Source organism: Dermacentor silvarum, chromosome 10 (genome assembly GCF_013339745.2).
Source record: "Dermacentor silvarum isolate Dsil-2018 chromosome 10, BIME_Dsil_1.4, whole genome shotgun sequence".
NCBI lineage: Eukaryota > Metazoa > Arthropoda > Arachnida > Ixodida > Ixodidae > Dermacentor > Dermacentor silvarum.
In genome coordinates, this window is record NC_051163.1 from 64,700,787 (window position 1) to 64,718,868 (window position 18,082).

General features: G+C 46.4%; 1 protein-coding gene across 1 annotated transcript in view; it reads left to right on the top strand.

Annotated features, from left to right (window-relative positions):
- Nucleotides 1–348: 348 nt before the first annotated feature.
- LOC119430975 (uncharacterized) overlaps nt 349–18,082 on the top strand; it is a 28,063-nt gene continuing 10,329 nt past the window's right edge. The window contains exons 1-5 of the mRNA XM_037698441.2: nt 349–508; nt 2,588–2,810; nt 4,708–4,861; nt 6,410–6,522; nt 14,633–14,765. Coding sequence (XP_037554369.1) covers nt 2,596–2,810; nt 4,708–4,861; nt 6,410–6,522; nt 14,633–14,765 — 615 coding nt within the window. The 5' untranslated portion in view covers nt 349–508; nt 2,588–2,595. The remainder of the gene's footprint in view (nt 509–2,587; nt 2,811–4,707; nt 4,862–6,409; nt 6,523–14,632; nt 14,766–18,082) is intronic.

Genomic DNA, 18,082 nt, shown 5'->3' on the forward strand with positions numbered 1-18,082 from the left:
CTCATGGTCATCGACGTTGGTAGTCGTGATGGAGGAGACGTGCCACCAGGCGTCAGCGTGGGTGCATCAACGCCTAAGGGCGCTTTAGCCACAAAACACCAATAGACATTATATATCAATGTGCAATAAACATTACACTACTTCTGTGAAGACACGTTTCACTTTCGTGTTCTATACCGATTCCTATATAAGAGGGATCAACCACATTTTTTTTTCATATAACGGCGCCTCGCACGTAGATGTTCTTGTCATACAATGTGATATATTTCTGACCTGGAGCGTGATTTTCCCTTTGACCTTTGTCATTACGGTTGTCTTTCCTGCTTTTTTTTTCGCCGACGGCAGCATAGAGGCGAGGAGCAGGCGGAACGGGGAAAGGCGCTGGGCTTGAAGCCACTCGCTCAAGTTGACGGGGACGCGACAGAGGCGGCTCAGTCAGAGCGTTTCACTGACGTCGTGGCATCAACACGCCGCGCAAAAGCTGGACGTCTCACGGAAATCGCTACAGGTGAACAGTTAAAGCCTTTAGCCTTCGTTCGGAACCAGCCGCGATTTCTTGCGTCTAACCGTTTCTGTGGGCCGATCCCAAGGTAGTAAAGTCTAACCCAACGGTAAAAATTACCGTGGTACTGTCGGTACCGTGTGGTACCTCACGAAGGCACGGTGGTAAGGGGAGCGCTCAAACGTTCTTTCTTCGTGACAGCAGATTCGTCTAATGGTGACAGCTTGAAGAGTCTCATTAATTACGACCCGGTTTGAAAGGATGTTGTAATACGTCTTATGCAGACTTGTACACGTTACAAAAAAAGGTAACTGATTACAATAACAATTACTTCATTCAAAAATGTAATTCAGTTTCAATCTCAGTATTTATTCCAGACATGCACACATTATTAGTACATGGCTGAGGCTTAAGAGAAGGGTAAAAAAAACGCTAAGTCGCAACTTGACGATTCTCCCTACCCACATATGTACCGCGTGTTCAAAATTAAGCCTTACGGAATTTTTAAAAATCACTTGTGGCATGTAGACTAATTCTTGTCATTGAGCTGGCTTATTCGAAGAGGCGGACATTAGTAGCACGAGAAATCAAAGCACATATTCAACCAATTAACAAAAAGTCACTAATGAACTTCTTAGTTAATTACTTTACGACAAATATTACAATTTACGAATTGTAGCCGGTGAGTTTGCAAGACGCATCCAGTTAAAATTAATTTCCAGGATGACACCAGTTTCGAGATATGTCCCAAAGTGTGGGATGAAATAAATGGGCATTCCTGTTACTTTTACGCTTCAATGTAAAAACACCATTTTGGTGAAAACGTAAGTGGAACAACAGAGCATTTTTACGGCGAGTTTGATGGCGCATATCTTTAAACTGGCCTCATTCTTGAAATTAATTCCAAATGGATACGCTTGACAAACTCACCGCTGCAATTCTTAAATTGCAATATGCGTCGCAATGTAATTAGCTAAGAAGTTAATTAGTGATTTTTTGTTAATTAGTTCAATGTGTCTTCCATTTCTCGTGCGACTAATGTCCGCCCCATTGAATAACCCAGCTCAATGATAAGAATTATGCTACCTGCCACAGGCGAATTCTAAAAATTCTGTAAAACTTAAAAATGAACCCCCTGTATATCGGTACTAAGAGCTAATTGGTAGTGAATTAAAGGGGTTGGGTGATAGGAGTCAAACAAAAGGCAATGGTGACATAGAGTCAGCTAAGATAATGAAGAGTAAATGAGAGCGAATTAAGAGTGAATGAAGGTGAACGAATTGGTGATACAGTGTGGATAAAGAGTGAATCAAGTATGAATTAAGAATGAATCAAGTGGCTATGGAGTGGGGAATGACTTGCAACAAATATGCTTGAGGATCCAAGTGAGAGTAACTCAGCAAAAGAAGTGCCGAGTCACGGTTCGAGTTTATTGAATCATAGGAAAGGTGATATGCAAAAAAAAAAAAAAACATGAAGACTTGCAAGATCACTGTAAATTGTAGTTTCATAGTGATGATGACTAAGCACAAAAAAGTGATCGTGGTATCATTGCGTTAGCAGTGCTCGGGTTTCGTCTTCAACTCGTCTTAGTTGCAGCATAAAGGAGCCCTAGTAATTTTTTGTGTTCTGTATTTATTTGGCTTTCGTACATCGGCGTCGATGATTTCAAATTATCCCCGGAGAAGTTTATTGCCCATATTGCAAATTTTGGTCCCTTCACTGCACGGTAGAACAATTTACCTGATTTTTGAACGCTACGAACCAGTAGAAAACACTTGGTAGGTGGGTCCACTAAGTGTGACGTCATAACCAGACATTTGAGATATACAGTCGCAACTTTCTACTCAACACAGTTTTCCGCAATGTCGCAGTTCTCCTTCCCTTAGATCGCCCCGATGTGGTATCTCCGGAAGTTACTGACCCAATTTGGTTTCAGTTAACTAATTCCTTTTAGTTTAGAAATCTACTGCTTGTCTTTACCACTCCGTAAACTTCGCATTTCGATTGTTCAAAGCTATCCCTATTGTGTGTCTCGCTAACTGTGGACAACGCCGACCTATCCTCTTTGTTTCTTAACGACAGCCAAGTCCATGCCTATCACGCCTCTAGTGTGCACCGCCGGCACCAAGTTTAACAGTTCCGTGTCGCTGCCGAGCGACGGAGTGTGCGACTTCACGTTCTACGACTCCATGCACGAGAACGGTCGAAACACTCTCCTGGGACCTTACGACGAAAACTTCGAGCACTTCGTCACCTTCGCTGGGAGTCACAGTCGAACGCAATACGGCGTGGGACTGAACTACGGGTGAGTTGCAATGTCGCATATGGCATCGTAAAGGGTTACACTAACAGTAGCACAATCAGGCACACAGACACGCATACGGCACCGCTTGCGTGTACTTGTGGTTTCTTCGCGATCTTGCGCGCACTGCGAGAATACCTCGCGATGTCTAACATCTTTGAGAGAGGGGTATGCCATGCATATGATACACGTGACGCGCAGCCAGATTGCGAAAACTTAAGGTACAGTGCCCACGGAATGAAACGCGTCAATTTAGGACTAATTATTACCGATACTTTCGTTTCCACCATCTTGAATTCGTGGGACATTCGAGTTCGGTAGCCGTTAGGCATATTATTCTCTTTCTGCGATCACCTCCAACATTGTCTTGCCATGCTCGCGGTCAAGTGTGGTTGTCCTTAGTTATATTAAGAGAGCCCTTGCAACTTGTCGAAAAGCGTCCCCTCGAAATGTCCTTCAAATGGTTGCCTGACACTCGCGGAATCTCTGGAAGTAATCCCGTCGGGGAGGCACCTCGAGAATCAAGTGGAGACCACCGTGTTCTGTTTCTTCTCTCTTGGAGAGACACTGCGAGGCAGCTTCGCCATGGTGCCCCCCCCCCCCCCCCGCATCCTCCCCCATGTACGGAGTACAACACTCAAAATATGAGGGCGCACGAGAATATCAGAACTATACCCTTTGCAGCAGTTCCATCCTCCGTCCAAACTCTCAGAAGTGTGGCATCGCTTCTGTGCTGGCTGTGGTTCGGAGTTGCCTTCGCTAAGGCTTCAAACAACTACTACTAATTGTAACGGTCGACAGTGCTGCGTGCTACGTCTGTGTGTGGCTGCGGAGAGAACGCCGACCACTTAATGTGCCACTGTCCTCAATATATGATTCGAGATTACAACTATACTCCCCGATCAATTCACGCAACTGAGACACTGTCCACTGTCTATGCAGACGTTACTGGAACACCGAGTAAAACGCTCGTTAGCACACAAAGCATGGAATGAACTTTCGTGATTTTATTGCGATAGCAATTATATGGACACTCCAAAGCAGATTTCTGCCGTCGCCGTCGCCGTGAGGTTCCGTCAACGGCGATGAAATCCTCGCCGCGTTCCGGACGCTGTATGTGCGAGTGAAAGGGCGCGAGGGACGCGCGCTTTCACGGGGAGCGAACGCACGTCCGAGAGCAAACGCGCGTTCGGCGCCGTGCTCCCTGAAGGGCTGCAGAATTAAGCGTCTCTTTCCTCCTTTTCATATATAGAGAGCAAACGCAACTTTTTCCGTCGCGCGAAAGGCTGTGGGGGGACGGGAGGGAGGGAGGGGAGGCGACGTTTAGCTGCGGCACCAAATACGTATTTATATAAAAACGCCACGCGCGTTTGGTGCGAACGCGGGCAAAACGCCGACGGCGTCGACAACAGTTCTGCGCGTTGCTAGTGCTGCTGCGTGTCCAAGTTTATACAGCTGATAAAACTACTATCCTTACTACGTATAGCTCTCTACTAATTTGCTATCGCAATTCGTGCTTCGCCTTTCGACTAGTCTCTGCGTGTGCGGTTGATTGCGGGAGAAAGAAGAGAGAGAGTGATACAGGCAGACATGTGCGAAGTGAGGCATATAACACTGCCACCACGCGTACACACATCCACTGCGCCTTTCCTTTCATCCCCTCTCTCTCTTCTTTATATTCCCTGTTCTCCTCCCTCAGCATAGGGTAGTCAAACACTTTCCCGAGTAACATGCCTGCCTTCTCCATTTCCTCTTTCTCTACAATTTACTAAACAAACATATCTTCGCATTATGCGGCTACTCGCTCGGCGAACACGCTGCCGCCTATGATGTCTCGGCCATTCATGCATATGTTATACTGGCCGCCTCTAATTCTTGCGAACGGGTGCATTGTACGCAGGACGGTGAGCGACATCGCGAAAATCTTCACTGGCAATTCTGGGACAACCGTTATCGAGAACCTTGAGAAGCGGAACACTTTTCACTACGGCTTCATTAACACAGCAACGTGGGCTACCACTTACGATCTGAAGAATATCCTGAGAGTGTTGAAGGTATACTTAAGACTCCTATTAAGGGACCAGCCGACCACTTTCTCAAAGTTATGGAACATCGGTTCTGAAGGGCTACCGTGGAATTATTGTAGAAGCTAATTATTAGTTCATTTAGAATTTTACTTTATTTTTATTGCCCCAGAAAACTAAGCCAAACATGATATTGTGACAAACTAACATGGCTCTTGGTAGCATGCTCTGAATGCACGTTATAGATGCGTAGGTCATCGAAATGATTCCGCAATTATTTACTACGGCGTTGTTCTTAGCCATCATATTGAGTTGGTACGCTAACATCAATCAATCAACCAATCATTCAATCAATCAATCACTTAGTCAGCCAGGTAGTCAATTAGTCAATCAATCAATCCTCTTCCATCACACATGATTTCACTGAGACTGCGAAAACATTAGAGCAAAGGAATTTACAGATTCGGAAAAACAATGCATGTGAAGTAGCGATAATATATCATTTAGAAAAAAGCGTCCAGCATAAAAACTACGAGATATATAGGCCGAAAAGGACATTGCGTTCTATTGCATGTTAGATGGCAAAGTCACGTGGAACGAATATATAACAGCTTATTTACCAATCAAGATACGGTGAACAGGAGGCGAATATGTACGAGATGGGAATGGCGGGCTAAATAGTAAGGCATGGACAATGTATGGTGGGCAGTGCCATAGAGTTGTTTCGCTATTTTCGCTTGGCGTGGTATAGAACACGTAAAAATTCATTTTAGCTCTTAGATACGTTCTGTTTTGTGTGCTCTGCGCGCATCGCTTCCGCTCATACGACAATCTCTCACTGTAGAGAGGCATGCGCGCATTAATGCATTCTTTAGGATTGTACTGCTGGTTTAAAGTTCCACCTAGTAGGCGTCCAGCCACTTCCTAACCTATTTATAATAAATCTTATTCAAGAGGAAATTCTTTCAGTGCTGTTACTCGCCATAAAAGGATGTCGTCGCAGCGGCTATGAGATCGATTTCTTCACCCTAGGAGCACAGTTGTGGTAATCTTCTTTGTTTGACCAAAGTATGACAGTAGCTCTGCTGACAGTAAAGCTACTGTTGCAGTAAGGTGTACTGTGCCCTGGTTTTATACGACGCCTAGGTTTTCCAATCGCTATAAGAAATCATACTTTCACGTAATTACATGTTTCCCGTGCAAAAGTAGCTTACAAAGTTCGCTCTATGAAATTGTTTGTTGGTGATTCCATGAAAATAATGCTTACGGAAATAGGGTGAATTTACTTTGATAAACTGAGGCGGCAGCTGAAGCGATCGGCAAGGCGAGAATTCACAGTTGTGCTTCCATTACACTCTAATTATGGAATTCGCGTGATTCCTATACTGGCAGTATAGTAAAGCTGATCCGACTTGTGTCACCGTGTCACTGAACTGACGCCTCGTTTTTCGCAGTTCACAGCTGCACTGTCTCATTGGTTTCAGTATTTCCGACTTTTTAAGCTCGTTCTCAGGAACTCCTGGATCAGTCGTGTAACAGATATCATTTATCTTCTTCCTTTCTTTTTTTTTTCTCTAGGTAGTGTCCACTCTAACTGCGGATAGGGGAACGGGACGTCCGAGGTCATACACCGCCTTTGCAGCCTCACTACAAATGGCTGGCACGATCGAAGAAGTGGCAACAATATTCAAGTAAGTGCTATACACCTTATTGATTAACACCCTACGTAAACAGAAGAAAACGTACAGTTGGGGGGTTGCGGTATATGTCGGGACTCAATTTGGTGGTTGCTGTTGGTGTTTAGTTGAAGCAGACGTACTATTCTTTATTTTCAAAAAGCGCAATTTCGTTACAATTGTTGTATTACGTCTGTAGGTGAACATTACCAGCGCAACAAATCGCAATGTATATTGCTCGTTGACCAATTTTCACTCGTTGACTTCGTAGTTATTTCCGTCAGTGCGAATGTCGCAACTGCAAAACTGAAGTTCAAATAAGTTAATTCTAAATTGACTAAGGTATTGCGTTCAATCAAATGTGAAGCTTCAAGTTTACCTTGCTCTCGTCCATTCGCACCTAAACTACTGTTCCTTGGTACGGCTAACAACTACTGACACAACCCTGAATTCCCTCCTAATTTTACAAAATCGACACTTCACTCTGCGAAAGCGCGATGCCATATTTTAAAAGCTACAAAATTATTCCGCAGTTCTCTATGCAGCATTCTCTATGCAGTTATACAAGAACAAACTATCTTTGGACAAATTACGTCAGTATCTGACGTATGCATAACTGTTATTGAATACATATTATGGGAAACAACACCCGTGCGAACTACGCAGGAGCTAAACATACCAGACTTCGAACTCCGCACCAACTACGGAAACCAACAGTTGCCGTCACAAATGCCAGACATGCTAATTCATTACCCACTCGTATTAAAGTTGCTGGACTGTTCAACTTTATGTAAATCATTAAAGAAAAGAATAAGTGAACTGCTAGCTGAAGAATACGTACGTAAGTTCTGAGGATATTGCCGCGAGCCATGCCTTCTGGATTGGTTTCTTACGTGCTTTATTGGCATCGTCTGGCCGCGCCCGGTTGTCTTGTCTTTGTTCGAAGCGAGGTGCAGATGTCACGGAGCCAAGGACGATGCAGGGTTCCTTCGGTAAACAAGGTTTATTGGAGCGAACTTGTGCTCCGCGGAAACTCAAAGAAAACACAAGCGGCCGAAGAAGCAGCCACCAGAGCGCCGTGCACAGGCGATCGGCGGGTTTTAACGCGATAGCGTTTAGGACCCCGTGTCGCAGAGAGAGAGAGAGAGAGAATAACATTTTATTGATTGGACAGGAAAGGGGTGTTGGGAGCGGGTGGGTGGGTCCCTATTCCAAAATCCGGCGTCGGCGTCAGCATTGCCGCCCGCGGCCGAGAGAACCGTACTCATCCACGCCGGCCCTTCCAAAAACATTTTACCACTAAAGTTGCTCACACTTTGTCTTGCATTCTTTACAAAGTTATTCCTCAGTATTTCGAGAGTGACAGCCCACAAACAATTGTCATGAAACAAAACACCGACAGCGCATGTCTTTTATGCTAAATCTTCTCAGGCTGGAATATTAAAGGAGCAAACGATAAAAGAAGGCCGGCCCACGAAAGAAGAAAGAGGCAGCGCTTCTACCAGAACGCACGCCTTCGTGCATTGCGTTCACCGACGACGTTTCCCGGTAAACATTACGGTTACATAAGCTGCAGTTGCCGGAAAGTGTGAGAAACAGTCAAGGATCTTTGAATGCTATCGCGTTCCACTCTTGAAGGTGAAGCTTAAGCGTCCTCCAAATTTCTTCTCGCCGCCGTCACGAGCGGACACGTCGCTCTCCCACTCTCCGCTGCGTTCCGGTGTCCGAGACGCCGCCAGCGTTCGCCGAGAAACGAGTCGGCGTCTCGCCCCGCAGCGTGCCAGTAAAAAACAAAACAAAAAAAATTAAATTATGGGGTTTTACGTGCCGAAACCACCATCTGATTATGAGGCACGCCGTAGTGGGGGACTGCGGAAAATTTCGACCACCTGGGGTTCTTTACCGTGCACCTAAATCTAAGTACACGGGTGTTTTCGCATTTCGCCCCCATCGAAATGCGGCCGCCGTGGCCGGGATTCGATCCCGCGACCTCGTGCTTAGCAGCCCAACACCATAGCCACTAAGCAACCACGGTGGGTAGCGTGCCAGTAGCCGCGTTTACATGAATGCGACAACTGGCGCATCGCATCAGAATAATTCAACTCCTATGGGTACCTGCTCATGCGGGCAACCCTGGGAATGAAGCAGCCCACAACATAGCTCGAGCGCACGTCAACCGAGCAGGGCCAGCTACAGACCCAGGCAGTGCACGCGAACGCATGGTTACCTACAACGAAATTTCTCTCCACTATAGGGAGCAACGGCTGCAGTATCCACCCCCCCACAAATCCCTCTCTAAACTCGAGCAGGTGGCCTGACGCCAGCTCCAATCCCGTACCTTTCTATCCCCAGCTCACCTTGCCCTTATCCACCCCGGCCTTTTCTCCCCTGAATGCACCCTCTGCGGTGCACCCAGAGCAGACTTTCACTATATCCTCTACATTTGCTCTGAGCTCCAGCCACCTTCCGAATGGCAACTCACCGACATAGAGCGATGGGAGGTCGCGGTGTCCAGCTCGGACCCGGCCGCACAAAAGCAGCTGGTAGGCTGGGCTCTAAGAGTCGCTGAGAGCCATAAGCTCCCGGCCACCCTACGCGATATCGAGCCAACCCATCAATAGGCTGTAAACATAAGGCTCAAGAATTAATAAATGTTTTAACCACCACCACTGGCGCATCGCATCGCATCACATCAACTTGCTAGCGCATCGCATCCATGTAAACGGTGCTAATAGTGAACCACACAGCCTGTGCGGCATAAAAAGAAAGAGAGGGAAACATGCACCTCGCTTCGAACCGGGCGAGACCAGACGCTGGCAACAAAACACATAAGAAAACAATCCAGAAGGCATGGCTGGCGGCAATATTCAGTCTAAAATTGTACTTGCATTGGGATGTAATGGTGCCATTTACAATTTTGCTTAGCACTGCCACTGTAAGTGTAGCCTTTGCTGTTGTGACTTTTTAAACCAGTGTCGCCTAATTATGTGCTTGTCACGATGTGTTTCTTTTTTTTTTATTTCTTTCTGCTACTATACTGGATCCTGTAGTCGCATTGCTGTCAGGGTAGCACGGCCAACTCACTAATTTCCTCAGCCTTTTTCCCTGTCTCCCAAGACAATTTCGTACTGAACTTACCTTCAATAAACCAAACAAAAAGAGAAAAAAAAGACAGAAGTTGACCAATAAACGAAGTCATTCAGTTATCATAAACCTTATGTTTAGCCGGTGTCGATGAAATATTCCGCGCTTTAGCCCAAAGCACCGACAGCGATAGCAATATTTAGCTCAGCATTCGAACTCCTCGGACGTTTTTTTTTTTTTTTTTTTTTTTTTTTTTTTTTTACTGTATATATAGCGGGGAGCGACACGTGAGTGTGACGAAGTACGCAAGGCAACTTCTACTGCGCTTAAAGAAACAGCCCCTGGGCAAGCTACCAGGCGTCTCATAACGCTTTGCGAGATGAGAAGCGCCGTCAGAGGCGTCTGAGGCACTGCACATCGACGGTGTGGTGATCTAGAAAGAGATGTCGACATCTCAAATGACTTTGTGTCTGCACTCGGCATGGCCAATGTGCACGCTTTTCGTTGTCGATGATGTATTCTGAGCACGTTGATGATGATGATGTTTATTGGCAACCCCTTTGGAACGGGGCGTGCACAAATATTCACCTATCCTGCTTGATTTAATCGGGGCTTAATACACCTATCGCCATTCTAGCGCTTTGCGTATGCTATCTCGATGTTAACTTAAGTATTTGAAACATCTGCCACTAAGTTTTACCGTTACCTACGCTTGCAATGACTCGGGTTCTATCAATGTCTTCCCGGTCTTTTTAATGCGAAATCATCATATGCCCCATTAGGCGAAAATCCGTCGTAGTCGGCGGCATGGCCGAAAGATACCAAAAATGGCCGACGGTGTGAACAGTAAAAACACGTCAAAATGCTCCGACTGACGTCAGACTTTTCGGGGAAGTTCCTGTAACTAGGTAAATTAATGCCTCTGAAAAGAAAATTCTGTAAATTTTGGTCTGGGTGGGGAATCAAACTCGGGCCTCTGGAGAGCTGATTTAAAGGTAGATTACGAGAAGTATCACGTTCTCGCTCTCTTTAAAAGTTACTGAAGACATTGAACTAAAAGGCCTTTTTTGACTGCAGATATCTTAAACACGGCAATTTTATGTTTTCGTTTTCTGACTTACGTCAGCAGTATTTCACAGTAACTCGGAAAGTTTTCCAGAAGGGTTGTTAAGGCTGTGTTCGATAACACCTAGCCTTTCAAATGTATAATTGGGCTCCAGCAGTGCTTTGCCGCTGACACCACGATCGTAACGAATAACAGCGCGGTCATGTCTTGTGGGGTTCTTGGCAGAAGGCCTCCAGTGGGCCCGAACTAGGGATCCTACATGCAAGCGCTGTTTCAGGGTGGTGACAACCTTTTGTAAGGGTACTTGACGCCGCCAGATAAATTGGCGGGTAAAATTTTGCGCCAAATACAGCACATGGGAATCAAAATGGCGAAAAGACCAGCCGACAGACCACGTTTCCGGCACCCGTTGGTGCCGTTACAGTGCCTGGAATATACTCTAGGCACTGTAGTGCCGTGAAACTAATTCATTTTTTAAAATAAACGTTGGCCTCAGCAGCCAGAAACCCATAGAGTGTCTGAGAGCCGTGCATGTCACGTGTACGTTTTAGTTAAACAGGCTTGTAAGCACAGTTTTTATTACAGCACACTTCGAAAAACACCCTTTATATCGTGTGTACAAGGAGAAGGCAACGACAATGTTTAATGCAGTTCACATTCTTGGCGTGAGAAAATACTACCACGAGCACGCCACCGTTCCTTATAACTTGTTGCTTTGTATGCTATTGAAAAAAAAATAAGTTTGATGTGTTAAAGTAAAAGGAACATAAAAGGAACAGGCAACTAGTATATTAAAGATGTATGCTGGTTTCGTGTGTGCATTGCTGCAAAACTAAATTAAAGAAATTTATTAGATCGCGTGCCAAAATGGGTACATCAGAGCGTGACAAAAAGAATGCAGGGATGCGCCGCGACTTCTAGCAAAATTGAGAATCAAAATGGCTACTCACCAAATTTGGCTGTCAATAGCGCTCAAAATTTTGGAGTTGTCACCCCCCCCCCCCTAAAACAGCGCTTGCATGTAGGCTCCCTAGCCCGAACTATCGTGCGCTAGTATGCTGTCCTTTATTAAGCGCACTTCAAAGAAATTTCGTAGTTTCGCCTGAGGAGGTCCCCACTCGGTTTCTGACTACCAGACCTCCTCTTGTATACACATCTCTCGTAATTCTTACCTCATTACATACATGGATAAACTGATTAGGAGGCGCGAAGTATTTAGAGCGATAGCAGACTCGGGGTCCTTTGTTGGTATTAGCATCTCTTGCAATGTTACCTCATCACATATATGGATAAGCTGGTTCTCAGGAGCGAAGTGTTGAGAGCGATAGCAGACTCCGGTTGGGCCAAACTGTTGTGCGCTAGTATGCTGCTAGCACCGGAGAATTATGAAGTGCACTTGACACTAAATGTGGCAATTTCTCCTGGGGGGGGGGGGGGGGGGGAAGCGTTGAGACTTGTGGCGAGGTTTATCGTTGCACTAGAATTTCTCGTACAAGTATTTTAACCACAGCGTGGGTGAAACGACAACTGCTTCTGGGCAGAAGAAACAGCGGCCTGGCCGCTAGCAGACGTCTCACAACGCTGGCGCGATGAAGAGTGCCCCCAGTGGCGCTGCAGGCCTCTTCGATGGTGCACCTCTTCGATGGCGCACCAGATGAGACCAATGGCAAGCCAACTGAATTGGTCAGCGCCAAGTGAAATATTAGTGAACGTTAACTTGACGTTTACACGCCCGTTCCGCTCAGAGCAGTGCATACGCACGGCAGCTCAGCAGGAACGCCAGCGGGCATGTTGTGGCGTGCACACAACTCTCATGCCAGCGCAGGGAGGCAGAACTTTGTCCTGGCTCCGCCACCGAGCCAATTGAGCGGAGCGTTGACGGCGCTTACACTTCGATTCGTTGTTTTTTGCAGCCGAAACGCACACCGCATCTCTTAGGCTTTATAGCGTCGTTTACAGCGGGACAGCACGACTGCGGGGTCGCCAGCGGCAACGGCTCGATACGTCAAATAACCTGAAATGAATTGCATTGCGTTTCCAGTTTTTTCCGCAGTGCTCAACTGATCAGTGTTAACTGAAATATCAAACCAGGCAGTAGACAACGTCGAGCTAAAACTTGAGAGACGCTGAAGATTCGCCCTTAAGAGTAGAATGCCCAGAGCATTGAAAGGTTTCTGACAGTTTCTTATGCTTGCCGGCAACTGCAGCTTATGCAAACTTATTAATCTTTACCGAGAAACGCTTACGGCGAACGTTTTGCACGAAGTCGAGTTTTCTGGTTCTTTCTTTTCTTTCCCCTGGCGGCTGGTGGCGCCGCTGCCGTGGATGCGCGGAGGCGAGCGCCATCTGGTGGTGCTGCAAGGTGCGGCGCGCGCCGCTGTGTGATTGGTGGAAACGCGGCGCGCGCCATGCTGTGATTGGTAGAAATTTTTTGCTCACGGTCAACGCCGGATTTCTGCGTAACGGGGCCCTTAAAGCTATCGATTTAATATTGCTCATTATGGCGGCATATCGTGGCTGAGTGAGGGCCAAGTGCTGTCAGTACACATTACGATAATAACACTGTCCTTTTCAACTGCTTCCAATTACAGGGGTCATCATTTCCTTGTGACAACCATCTTTACCCTACCATCGTGGGTTGCCATCGTTGGTTGTAAAATGACTTGTGGCCGGTACATATAGTACAATCAATGTGACTCACTATCCGATGTGACTTAAATTAGGTGTTTTTTTAACTTCACTAAATTTTTAAGCACTGAGTGTGCCAGATAGCGGGATTCTAGCCCTTGAGTTAAATTACTCGACCAGGCTTCATTAGCTCTACTCGAAATCAAAATACCTATTTGAATAGTTACCATAATTACACTAATTAACTTTTTAATTATATACTCTACGGTATATATTTCAATTTACGAATTGTAGCCAGTGACTTGCAGGAATTTAATATCGGTGCAGCTGCTCTAGAATCGGTGCAGGAGTACGTTTATTCAGGGCAAAACTTACAGCGGACACAGATCATGGCAAAGAAATTCACAGACAAATAAAAATGGGTCGCAGTGCAAACAGCAGGCATTACCAAATCATGACCGGGAGCTTACCGCTATTATTGAACAGCGTACGATCATTGCATTCTACCGGTACTAACATATGCGGCAGAAAGGTGGAGGTTAAGAAGGTGAAGAAGTCAACCAGCGCGCAACGAGCGATGGAACGAAAAGTTCACACGGGTCTCTTATGTTACCCCTAAGTCGACTTAGGCGTAAGCCTAAGTGCCGATTTATTAAAGACAGGCACATCAAGTACACATCCCCCTTAATTCGCCTAGTCTACGTTGCTTAGTCATCCTCTTAATTCGCTTAGTCATCACCCTTAATTCACTTAGTAGTACTTCGCTTAATCATCCCTCTTTATTCCAAAGGCCGAGTTCGTAGTCTTTTTGTACCTTTCGTGTCATCGATGCGTTCTCAGCACAATGTCGACCGTATCATGAGACACACAAGGATTCGCCTTGAAGAATTGTTAGGCCTAACGTTAAGACATACACAAAGACATGGGTGTGGGTTAGAGAGCAAACGGGGTAGCCGACATTTTAGTCTATATTTAGAGGATTAAATACAACTCGGCAGGCCATGCAATGTGTAGGGCGGATAACTAGCGGTTCATTGGAGGTAAAGAATGGGTGCCATGTGCAACAGAAGCGCATTTGAGGACGGCAGAAAATTAGCTGGAGTGATGAAATTAGGAAATTGGCAGGCATTACTTGAAATCAGCTGGCGCAAGACAGGGGAAATTGCTGATCGATGGGAGAGGCCTTCGTCATGCAGCCGTCTAAAAAATAGGCTGATAATGCTGATGATTCAAGGAGCCCAGCTGATATGAGAAAATCATGTAATCTGCCACAGGTGATTTTAAATGCGCGTGTTGCCGCTAAAGGAAATCCCACTGTAGAGCGCGCACTCATTTACTATTTTGCAGGGAGATGTACACGCCAAGCCTGATCATATCATACGGACACCTGTTTGCACAAGACCAGTTGTGGCCTGACTGCAACATCTTGCCTCCGACGTTTTTAATAGAGCCCGGTTCGCCCTCCTACAAGTATAATTTGGTATGCTCCGCATAGTTTCTTTTTCCATTATCAAATATATGGACAACAAGAGCGCTAATATTGCCGATAAGTCAGGAAACCATGTGTGGAATCCTGCTTAGTGATTGCACTGTCTAGCATAATCACAAACAGGCGATGATTTAGGTGACGCTATGTAGCGAAATGTACGTCATATAAATACATACAGGGTGTTTCAGCGAACACTTTCAAAATTTATGTAAGGTTGCCTGTGGCAGATAGCCCAATTCTAGTTAATGAGCTGGTCTTCTCGAAGAGGCGGACATTACTTGCACAATAAATTGAAATGCATAATTATTTACCGAAAATCCACTAATAAAGTGTTTAACTAATTACCTGATGGCCCATATTGAAATTTACAAATTGTAGCCGTGGAGTTCGCAAGGCGGACCCACTTGGAACGAATTCTCGGGATGACACCAGTTTCGAGATATTAATTCCCGAACTTTGCGGAGAAAAGCATTGGCGTTCCATTTAATTTTCTGCATAATGCATAAAGCGATGTCCAGTTAGTTTATTAACAAAACGTCGCTTTATGCATTCAAGCAGAAAATTAAATGGAACGCCAATGCTTTTCTCCGCAAAGTTCGGGAATAAATATCGCGAAACTGGTGTCATCCCGAGAGTTCGTTCCAAGTGGATCCGCCTTGCGAACTCCACGGCTACACTTTGTAAATTGCAATACGGGCCATCAGGTAATTAGTTAAACGTAATTAGTGAATTTTTATTAATTATTCGATTATGTATTTTAATTTCTTGTGCAAGTAATGTCCTCCTCTTCGAGTAGACCAGCTCATGATCGAACTAGAATTGTGCTATCTGCCACAGGCAACCTCTAAGAATTTTTGAAAGTGTTCGCTGAAAAACCCAGTATATATTAACGTAGGAATCACGTTGGCCCAGGGGTACAACATCAGAGAAAAAAATACCACGTACACTGTTTTTGTACGGTATATTTCTTACGTTCCGGTTCGGGGCAAGGAATACGTGTCTGATGCAAGACGCACAAGAACGACCTGACCAGCTGGCGCATTTATGACAAAAAAAAGAAAACTGAATTATATGTTCGGAAAGCCCTTGGGTCATCAGCTAGCCATTAAAAAGCACTTTGCTCTCGCGCGCAGTCATCGACTGAACCATACATTTCGTATATTCAGGATGTTCTAGCGCTTTGCCGCAAAGTTAACAGTAACATGCCCGAAGGGGACAAGAACGGGCACATCCTCAAGGCTATCGCCGATGACGCAGTTAACTTGTTGGTATGCAGGAAGTGTGCTACTGTGGACGCTATTGTCAAGGGTGTCGGCGATTCGAACAAAAAAAATGAAAACTGGGCTCTAATCGCCACTGTGAAGGCGGTTGACCAGCGAAGCCGTGGTATCACCTGATCCGATAGACTAATGTGACGTAACCTTGAACTGGGTCCTACCGAGCCGGAGCGCGACGCCGTTGCACATATTGACGTTGCTGTTCCTTTCGTCGTTCATCTTATTCGCGAGGCTCTTCAGGCGTCCTAAATGTGCGTGGCTTGCTTTGGGCAGGAACCGCTGCGTCCTATCTAACCTGAGCACGACGCCGTTATGCATATTGACGTCGCTACTCCCATCGCCGTTCATCGTGTTCAAGATGCTCTTCGCGAGTCTTAACTATGCGTGGCATTTCCTTAGCGCTATCCGAACACAGATGAAATCTGTTGCTAGGTGGGTTCTTTTGCATACAAAAGTGCAGTTACGTCACTCCCTGCTTCGTATGCTACAGTTGCCACATCCCGGCAACTGCAGCTTCTGCAACCCTCATTTTTACCCGGAAACGCTTGCGGCGAACCCTATGCGCGAAGGCGAGCTTTCTAGTTTTTTTTCATTCCCTCGCAACTCCAATGCCGCTGCTGTCGCGGATGCGCGGAGGCTAGCGCCATCTGGTGGTGATGCAAGGAACCCAGCGGTGCACGCGGCGCACGCTTCCCACTGTGATAGGTTGAGTTTTTGTCCATGTACGCGACAAATGCATTGGAGGGTAGAGGTAAACAGCTCCGCTGTAAAAGGCCGCCGAATCGCCCAGCAATTTACGAGGCTCCCCAGTACTGCCGCATCGTTGTCCCGCGAAGGACCACCACCGACTTTAGAATCCCAGGCTTCGGGCACTTCGACACGTACTCGTATTGTTGACCGTGAGAAAAGAGCGGTTTCGCCAGCACCTCTTGTGCCCGACGTTTTGCTGCCAACCAGCCTATGGCTTCTTTGAATCAAGCCGTCGTTCACCAGGAGGCCGCTTATTTAGAACTCCCCTCTGTCTGCACTGTGCGCTCTCCAAAAACTGATCCCATTCCGCCAGTCAAACCGATGAACCAGCCCTTTGATACCGCAGCCACGCTGAGCAGAGGACGCTGGATGACCGCCAAATATGTTCCGCGCGTTCTCGAGTAGGGCACAGTGCGCGGCACTGCTGGAGCCACCGGCCATCGCCAACTGGCTGGAGCACCCAGAATCCTCGTCCCGACAGCAACTACCGTGCAGTATCGTAGCACTCTCTACCGGTTGACGTGCCCGATGTCGACACTCGCACCAATGTCTACAGCTGGTCACCATCACCACGCGACAGCCGATCTCGCTCGCCGCAAAGCTGTCGTTTACCGTCGCCCCCCAACCCTGGACGCCACGCATCAGAAAACTCACAAGTGCATTGCCCGGAAGTGAAGCTGCAGTCTTGACCCGGCCTCGAAATCCTGGTATAACTGTCCCTACTCGCTCTAATTTGCTCGAAGTCTAAGTAGATGGTGTAAGTGTTACGGCCTTTGTCGACACTGATGCACAAGATTTAGTCATGGGCGCTACAGCCGTTGTGAGAAACTAAGAAAATACTAACACTTACCATGCATCGTACAGCAAGAGTTGCCGACAGCAGCACACCTACCGTTGTTGGAACGTGTAGTGCCCAAGTCGCTATATCTGACCGTCGGAAAAGTGCTCTGTTTCATGTTCTTGAGCAGTGCCCATACGAAGTGATCTTGGGCATTGACTTTCTGCCCACACATCCAGCCCTCATCGACTGTGGCATCGGTATCCTTCAACTTGAACTCCCTTGTATCCCTGATACTCATGCTGCTACGCCTGCGCGACTGTGCTCTAAATTAAAATTAAATGATTGGTTTTTACGTGTCAAAACCGTGATTTGATTATGAGGCACGCCGTAAGGGACTCCGGATTAATTTTGACCGATCTGGGGTTCTTTAACGTGCACCTAATGTACGGCACACGGGCGTTTTTGCATTTCAACCCTATCGCGCGAATGCGCTCTCTAGA